We start from the raw sequence: 9,475 nt of genomic DNA on the forward strand, positions 1-9,475 counted from the left end.
ATATACCTGTATATATACACATATATGTACACACAGATACACAATATACACACACAAATATATATTTTTCTTCCTGCATTTCAGTTTAAGTTGAACCAGTGGGAGGGGCTCCTTGAAACCCACCAACTTCCTGCGCATTTTGTCCCTTCTCTTTCCCGCCCAGCTGCCTTAGCGTGGATGCTCCAGTCCATACGCTGGGTTTGCGCAGCTCTGCCGCCCCCGCCCTCCTGCCTGGAATGCGTTCTGCCCTAACCTTCACCGTCCTTGTTCTTCTGCTTTCTGAAACCTTCTCGTAATTAACACCCGGTCTTTCCTTTGCTTTCCCGTTCTTCTGTCTCTTTGGAAACTCCTGCTCATCCTTCAGATTTAATTTAGATTTTATCACCTTCAGGGACCTTCCCCAGGCCCCTCATAATTGGTACCATGTTTGTGTTTCTATTTCGGGGCCTGTCAAGTCAGTGGTTGCATATTTGTTTACATGTCTGTTCTCCTTATTTGAACAAGCCCCTTAAGAGCAGGGCCCTTCACAAAGGAGAGGCTTAACCACTGCAAGTTGATGGTGTAGATGGAGTGTGTGTGTGTGTGTGTGTGTGAGTGTGAGTGAAAAGACTTTATGCGAAAGCAACTAGAAGTCACTGAAGAAGCCTATTCTCAAGCCTGATGTAGAAATGTGGCCTTTTAAAATTATTAAAGTGCTGAAGACATTCTTGCAAAATAAGTGGAGGGAAATGGTAAAAAGAAAGACACTTAACCATCCCCTTCTTTATTTGAAAAGGAAAATGAGCAATTTTCCAACACTTATCCATCATTGTCATGAAACCTAATTTTGTTTGGATGATAGAATTTGGAAAAAATTAAATGATGCCTAATATTCAATAGCCTTTTTACTTCAAGTTGTTAAGCATATCTCTTTCCTGTTTGGTCCGCGTTAGCACATCAGCCCAGCTACCAGTGTTTTGGAAACCTTTCTGAGAATAGAACACTTGTTTATAAAATGAACTGTTTGTACTGCATTACTTTAAAAAGAGTGCCATAAAAACAGCTTGTCCTCTGTCTTCTAAGACTATAACAACTGTCATTTGACACAGTCTAAACATTAAGCCTGTTTCTCTGAGCGAGATCACAAATCATCCCCTTTTACTCTCCCTTTTTTATAGCTTACACCATGAATGCTACTTTCAAAGCCAGCTTTTGCGGTGGATTGAGCTTCTGCATGTGTAGCAAATATTTAACTTTAAATATTTTTTAGAAAGTGTTCATGTTAACCTGGTGTTTTAGAATGATGTCCCTCGTACATGTGTAATAGCCAGCAACCTGAGAGGTTTTACTTAAACCTTCAAGAAAATCATTAGCACATGAGTTGGCTTCTAACAGACAGATGTCAAGCAGTTAGTTCTGTGCTTGTTCTTTCCGGCTTGGGTTCAAGGGCATTTGTAGTTCAGCTCAAGGAAAGCCTCGGACTGTTGTTGACGTCTACAGGCTTGGGGGTAAATCTTGTGGTAAAATAGGTATTTGCCCTTTTTCTCTTCTAGTTAAACTTGTAGTCCCTTGGGTTGATATCCAGAAGCTGGAAAAAACGTCCAACGTCTTTCTGACGGCCACCATCCGAATCACCACACACAGCAAGGAGCGGGACTTCTCCATGTTCTTGAACCTGGAAGAGGTGTTTAAGATCATGGAGCAGCTGGCTGATGTGACGCTGCGAAGACTGCTGGATAACGAGGGCTTTGACCTGGACCCAGAGCTGCAGGAGCCGAGCCAGATCACCAAGAGGTAAGAGCTTCTGGTCCCAGGGGTCCCTCACCCAGGGGACCAGGCCTGTGTGCCACCTTCATTTCCTAGGCTTTTTTTAGCTAGGGTTGTACTCTATTTAAATTTCCCTTGTGGTGGAATCCAGATTTTCCTGTGTTGTTCATCATGATAGAGACATAGTAATTGGCAGTGATGATTATTCATTTCCTTTATGCTGTAGACTTTGATTTCTGGGTCCATTTCCTCCTTTTTTCAGATTTGTTTCAAAATTGATTGTCATAAAAAAAAACAACCACACTTCTAGAAAATATACTACGGGTAGCCTTATCACAAAATTCTATTCAGCATTGGGCTTTATGAGTGAACATTGAGCAATGTTGCATTTTCATATTAAATTACTTTGTAGAGAAAGTTTTCAGGACCGCTGGATGTATTTTTGGTACCAGTTTGTCTTACTAAGAGTGACAGTCAGCAGTCTTTATTGTTTATTTGCCCCACATTGATAGTAGTCAGGGAGACTTGGGAGGTAGTTGCTTCGGTTATTTGTCACATGAAAGAAGTTTAACTTTATTATCTAAACTTCAGACTGTGGTGTTTGAGCTCGACTGTGTTTTCTGGCTTTATTTATGGTTTTGTGTCACTGCAGAGCTGACGCAAAGGTGAACTATTACAAAGGCATCCTTGGAAAAGCAAGTTAACCTATAAAGTGCTGTCCTGGCTGGATATTTTTGATCTAGTCACAGAATGACTACTGCTATTTGAATACTAGTAGTCATTAAAAGTTTTTTTTTATTTTGGTAAAATACATATGACATAAATTTTACCATCTTAACCATTTTTAAGTGTATGGGTCAGTGGCATTAAGTACACTCACGTTGTTGTGTAACCATCACCACCATCGATCTCCAGGATTCCTTTCATCTTGCAAAACTGAAACTCTGTGCCCATTAAATAACAACCCCCCATTCTCTCCTTCCCCAGCTTCTGGCATCCACCCTTCTACTTTTTATCTACCTTCTAGTGCTATGATTTTCATTCTTCTCAGGACCTCCTATAAGTGGAGTCATACAGTATTTGTCCTTTTTGTCTGGCTTGTTTCACTCAGCATCATGTCCTCAAGGTCCATCCATGTCTTAGCAGGTGTCAGAATTTCTTTCCTCTTTCAGGCTGAATAAAATTCCATCCCATGTATGTGTCACATTTTGCTTACCCATTCATCCATCCATGGACCGGCCCTGAGTTGCTTCTACCTTCTGGCTGTTGCAAATTATGCTGCTCTGAACATGGGTGTGCAGATATCTCTTCGAGACCCTGCTTTCAATTCTTTTGGGCATATACCCAGAAGTGGGATTGCTGGATCATATGGCAATTCTATGTTTAATTCTTTGGGAACCACTAGTCATTAAAATTTTTATTATTATTTATCTATTTTTAACATTTCTGTCATTCCTTAAACACATGTGCTGTCTTCTCGGAACATTTGGGGGAGAGTTTCTTTCTAATTAGTCTCAGAATGGAAGTGTTTAGAGTTTTTTGAGGAAAGAGGAAGTAGATCAAAGGTCTGCAGCACTTAAGACCCTTCTGGTAAAATCACCCATTTGGGAAGAAAATTAATCAGTGCTGGCAGTCTTCATTTCTATTCCAGAATCAGGTGAATTCTACAAGGCTCCTCCCACCCCCTTCTATCCTGGGAACGATCGGAAAGTAGAGAGAGAGAAAAGGACAAAAAGGGTCCCAGTGGTGGCCAGTGATGACGCTGCCTGTGTGCCCGAGGGTGCCTGGGGTTGGTCTCGAGACGGCCTGCAGGAACCTGGCCCAGGCGTGTTTTGTTGGTCACTGCACTTGGAGTGACTTTCTCCAAAAGTGAAAGGCGTGTCACTGCCTACTGATCCCTCACTAGTTCTCATTCGTAGCCTTCTGTCATAGAGACGTAGGCCTGTGGACATAAACAGGTAATGACTCAGTCAGCTTGACGTCGTGCCAGGAGAGCCCAGGTTTTTAAAGTTTAGGAAAACAGTCTCTTTATGCTAAGAGTGCAGTCAGAAGTGCTGGAATGGTCCTCAGGCTCTCTTTTGTTGATATATTTTCATTTCCCTTCCCAGATAACGGCTTTAGGAAGGTGCCATTGGGGTCAGGAGCCTGGAGATTACGAATTAGTCATGATTGCGACTGTGCTCACGGTCCAGGGACTTACGGACAGGGAGCAGAGCAAGGCTCGCACCGCGGGCGGGAGCAGGGAGGATGGGATGCACGGTGTGTTGTCACCCTAGCATCAGAGAGGATCTAACTTGTCAGACAGGTTAGAGCTGGCAGGACGTAGGGTCGCTGGCTCAGCCCTCACGCTTCCCAGGGCGGGCAGGGTGACTGAGATCGGGGAGGGGGCTCCCTGAGAGAGAATGGAAGGTGGGAGGGAATGAAAGAATTGGTCCTGATGTTTCCAAACATAAAATAACTGTTTCCGAAGTTGTGAATGATGAGGTGAGAAAAGTGTAGCCAGCTAGTTTTGGGGGGAGAGATTGAGAGGTGATGGGTGTCACTAAGTGGACATGAAATAATGTCTTCATTAAAACCCGTTTTGACAGGCTGAAAATGCTCGAGGAGAACTCAGGGAATGCAGTGCAGTCAGTGCAAACTGTGTCTCACAATGTAAGTCAGCTCTTTCTGCCAGGACCTAAAGATGGACAGTGGCCACCAAGGGGCTGATGTCCCCGGTAACCACCCCCTACCCTCAGGAATGCCCAGGCACACTGCATGTAATTTATTCCACTTTCTGTGCTTCTGATCCTAGCTCAGAGCCTTCTGGGACCAATTGAGACATTTCTCGGGGGCTCATGCAGCCCTGGACAGCCTCCACCTCACAAGGGCAGGCCCATGGGTCCCACCCTGCAGGAACCTAGCTGCTCAGTGGTCATTGGGTGGGTCTCTGGGGGACAGGATGGAGAGCAGAGAAGGAAGGCGGGTGCCTTTTCAGTGAAAGGCTTTCTAGATGTCCAGTGTTGAGGTCCTGGTCTTTCGGAGCTCTGTGGATGGATTTTCAAAGGAAATGGGGGGCTTGTGGGCACCAGTGGGGTCCCCTTTAACACTGCTGCCTGCTCGCTGGGGAGGTAAGCCTCATGTCCTCACTGTCCCCAGTGGTCCTCAGCTGCTGTGTGCTCTGTGTAAAATGCCACAGGACAACTTTGTCTTTTCATTTCCATAGAGCTCTTGAGGGATTGCAGAGGAAAGATGTTTTGAGAAAACACACACTTGAAAGACACAGTGTTTTATATATAGACTTGGGCGTTTAGGAAAAGCACATCTATCTGGCCTGCTTGTTTCTAGATGGCTAATTCTTGGGTATTTCCCAGAGTTTTGAATGCGTGGGACCTGGGTCTGTGAGTGGGCACCTAACTGAGAGCCTGTGGAAGGAAGTCTTTGTTCGTTTCTTTATGAGGCAAACTGGCTGCAGAGGACCAGGTTATGCCAGAAGGGCAGGAGTGGTGCTCGAGGCCGTCTGTCAGCACAGGTGGGGGATCCTCGCTCACCGAGCTAATGGGGGAGCCGACCTGTCCCAGCCTGTCACTCAGCCCCAGTGTGGGGAAGTGTTTGGCCTTGAAGCGGCTTTAAGCCTCTGACACGTAGGTTTGGATATGTGGAATGAAGGACAGAAATTGTTTACCTTTATTTGTTGGAATTTCCCCTCTACTAGAATTTTGGAGTATGACATAAATTCATCAGTATTTCCAAACGCGGTGATTTGGCTGCCATCTTGCTTTATTGGGTGTTTGAGTCAAGAATCAGGATCGGGGACCCTGGGGTAGGATCTCCTCAACCCTACCACCACTGTGTATTGTTAACACTGGTACGACACCGATGGGGCTTCTCTCCATGGATACTTTTCTTGGATTCTTTTTTTTTTTTTAAGACCATAGTAGTTAATGTTATTGAGCACTGACTATGTGCCAGGCATAGATCTAAAATGTCCAATCCATTTTTTTTGAGCTATAATTCACATACCATGTAAGTCATCCTTTGAAAGTGTTCCACTTGGTGGTTTTTAGTATATTCAGAGCTGTGCAGCCATCACCACAATCAGTATTACAGCATTGTCATCACCCCAAGAAAGAAGAAACCTCGTCCTTGTGAGCAGTACTCCCCGTTTCTCCCCCTTCCTCCAGCCCTAAGCAGTCACTCATCTCTTTTCTGTTTTTAGAGATTTGCTTATTCTGGAAATTTCATATAAATGCAGTCAGGCAACATGTAGTCTTTTGTATCTGGGTTCTTTCTCACTTAGCAGAATGTCTTTAGGATTCCTCCATGTTGTAGCGTGAGTCAACACACCATTCCTTTTTATGGCTGAGTAATATTCCATCGCGTGCGCATACCACATTTTGTTTATCCATTCATCAGTTGATGGACATTTGGGTTGTTTCTGATTTGGGGCTATTATGAACAATGCTGCTAGGACCATGCATGCGTGAGTTTCTGAGTAGACTTCCGTATTGAGTTTTTTGGGTATGGACCTACAAGTGGAATTGCTGGGCCATGTGGTGATTCCATGTTTAACCTTCTGAAAAACCACTGCCTGACTGTTTTCTGAGGTGGCTGCACCATGTCACATTGCCCCCAGCAGTGTCTGAAGGGTCAGTTTCTCCACATCCTTGCCAACACTTGTTATTATCTGACTTTCTGATACTGTCTTACGCATTTCTTTTTATGCTAAATCCCGGTGTTACTCAAACCCAGAAGGAATGCATATTTGGGTTCCTGAGTTCGTCACATTACTTCTGTGCAGAGGCCACCGGTTCAGCTTTGAGTCCTTATTCCAAAGGTCGGCTGAGGAATCCTGTGTCTGCTGACTTGGGTGGGACCAGGACGGGCACAGCACCTCTTCGCAGTCATTTCAGTAGCAGGTTGTGCCGGTGGGCTTAGAAGCGTTTTCCTTTGTAATCGAGTGTGTTCCTTCACCGTTCCTGCCTCTTCTTCTCTCTCCCACCTTTGCCAGGCACCTGGAAGCCAGAGCACAGAATGAGTTCTTCCGGGCATTCTTCAGGTTGCCGAGGCAGGAGAAGCTACACGCGGTCGTGGACTGTTCCCTGTGGACGCCCTTCAGTCGCTGTCACACCGTCGGGCAGATGTTCGCCTCAGACAGTTACATCTGCTTTGCCAGCAAAGAAGACGGCTGCTGCAACGTCATCCTCCCGCTCAGAGAGGTAGGAGGCACCCTCCTTCCCTGGGAGATGGGGCACTGGCGGGGGTGTCCACAGCGAGGCTTGGCCAGCTAAGGATGGGCGTCTGGAGGGAAGCATTGCCTGAATTTGACCATTACCCATTTGGCCGTTGTGTTTTCTATTGTTGCTATGGCAACCTGAAATTTGTATAGAAGTGATTGGTGAGAATAGGGCGCGCTAACCTCTGTATTATCAATACAGCTGTTAGTAAAAAGTACATGCCTAGCAATTAAAGCTTTTCTGACAGCTCTTAGGCACGAATCCTCCCCTTTCACCACAAAAGGGAAGAGAAAAAAAGGCGACTTGCAAAGACATCCCTTTTGGAAAATAAACATCAAATTGCTTGGGTTTTATACCCTCTGGGAGCTTCAGTTAAAAATTTAAAAAATGCTTCCTTTCATATGGATCGGGTCCCTTCCTAGTATAAAATCCTGTGATTCTCTTCTTGGAAACGGAGTGCATTCCGAGTCTACACCCAGGCCTGCCGAGCTCAGTCCTTTGGTTTCAGGGCGTCCTTGCTGTGACGGAACTGTGACTCTGACACATCCACACCTCCAGGTTCTTGCTGTTGTAACAATCGGACTAAGCACTACTCTTCGGAAAAGCTCAGTTTTTTCATGTGATCTCCTATATCCCTGTCATTTTTTTCCAGCAGATGTCTTCACTTTACAAATATTCTGACTTACGAGTGGAGCAAGAAACCCAGCTGTCTTATGTACTTGCTTTTCTAAATTATGATAATATATACCTAACATTTACCGTTTTAAAGTGTTATAGTTCAGTGGCATTAAGTAATTCACATTGTTGTGTAGCCATCTCCAGAACCTTTTCATCTTCCCAAACCGAAACCCTGTACCCATTAAACAATAGCTCCTCATCCCGCCCTCACTCCCAGTCTCTGGCAGCTGCCATTCCATCTCCTGTCTCTATGAATGTAACTAACCTGGGGACCTCATAGAAGTGGAATCATACAGTGTGTGTCCTTTTGTGACTGGTTTTATTCACTTAGCATAATTCCTCAGAGTTAGTCCATGTTGTAGCAGGTGTCAGAATATCTATCCTTTTGTAAGGCTGAATAATACTCCACTGTGTGCACACTTGGTTTATCCATTCATCCATTGAGGAACACTTGAGTTACTCCCACCTTTGACTGCTGTAAATATGCTGCCTTAAGTACTTATAACCTTAGTACCTGTTTCATATTGCAGTTATGTGGTTTTGCCTTCTAGCTTGGAGTGTTTTCTGCATATGTAATTAAATGCCTCCTTCCCTCCCTTCTTGCTTCCCCTCCGTGTGCATAATTTTTTGCCCCAGGTGGTGAGCATCGAGAAGATGGAGGACACGAGTCTGCTGCCCAACCCCATCATCGTCAGCATCCGGAGCAAGATGGCCTTCCAGTTCATCGAGCTCAAGGACAGAGATGACCTGGTAGAGCGCCTGCTCGTGAGGCTGAAGCAGGTGCACGCCGACCGCCCTGTGCATTACGACACCTCACAGGACGACGACATGGTGCGGTCCTTCGCAGCAGTGGGATGCCATGCACTGAAAACCCCTCTGTTCACCACCTCTAGGGCAGTGGGCTCCAAAGGGGGGTGCGCACAACAGTGACCCACTTGGGTACAAGAAAAATGTGTTAGTGATGAGTGAGACTGTGTGTCATCTCTGATACACTGGGTGTCCAAGTGGGTGTTCCACAGGTCAGAGGGGACTTCACACAAATTAGAGGGATTGATGGGGCACGCCCACCAGAGGCTAGTGGGGTGATGGGCATCCTTCTCTGTTGTTGCAGAGGTTGATGGCATACGCCCACATGTCAGAGGGAGGGAAAGGCCACCTCTCACAAGTTAGAGGGGTCATCTGCCCACGCCCCCAGGTTGGAGGGTATGATGTTATTTGGGGGCGGGTGGAACTTGCCAAAAGAGAAGCTTCATTGTCCTTGAGGTTGGACAGCTGCAAAAATGGACCTGGTCTTCTGGGGCTTAGTCTTCTATTCTTTCACATCTGCCCATCTTGTTCTTGACCTGTTCTCACCCAAAATGACAGGGAGGACAAGAGATAGCCTTTCAGTACCCTAGAGCTGAAACTTTCTTGAAATGGGCTTCTTCAGGTCTGGAAGCTGAGGGAGGATGAGTGCGCACATGAGGACTGGTGCCTTCCTGGCCCCCGCTGGACCCATGCTCTGGGTGCCGTGCGCAGCCTCTCTGGGAAATCGCAGTGTGGACTTTGTTCCTTCTTGGGGATCAGATCCGTTGGGTCTCATGTTAGTCTTTCCTGTGAGTCATAAACAGACATGTTCGACTTTGTTAAGCTTATGCCTCCAAAGGCAGAACAAAGAGTATCCTATAATTAAAGCAATGACTTCCTTTATCTCACGTGTTTTTTCCCCCTGTGCAGATGTCACCTGTGTTTCATTCAACAAGCATATGCAGCGATCACAAGTTTGGGGATCTTGAAATGGTGTCTTCTCAAAATAGCGAGGAAAGTGAAAAAGAGAGGAGTCTGCGGCTGCACCC

At 45.8% G+C, this 9,475-nt stretch overlaps 1 protein-coding gene across 1 annotated transcript in view; it reads left to right on the forward strand.

Moving 5' to 3' along the window:
• TBC1D8 (TBC1 domain family member 8) overlaps positions 1-9,475 on the forward strand; it is a 115,937-nt gene that overhangs the window by 75,551 nt on the left and 30,911 nt on the right. The window contains exons 5-8 of the mRNA XM_019666480.1: positions 1,394-1,773; positions 6,737-6,944; positions 8,277-8,471; positions 9,357-9,469. Of these exons, the coding sequence (XP_019522025.1) occupies positions 1,394-1,773; positions 6,737-6,944; positions 8,277-8,471; positions 9,357-9,469 (896 nt within the window). The remainder of the gene's footprint in view (positions 1-1,393; positions 1,774-6,736; positions 6,945-8,276; positions 8,472-9,356; positions 9,470-9,475) is intronic.

Source organism: Hipposideros armiger, unplaced genomic scaffold (assembly GCF_001890085.2).
Source record: "Hipposideros armiger isolate ML-2016 unplaced genomic scaffold, ASM189008v1 scaffold_472, whole genome shotgun sequence".
In the NCBI taxonomy this organism is placed as follows: domain Eukaryota; kingdom Metazoa; phylum Chordata; class Mammalia; order Chiroptera; family Hipposideridae; genus Hipposideros; species Hipposideros armiger.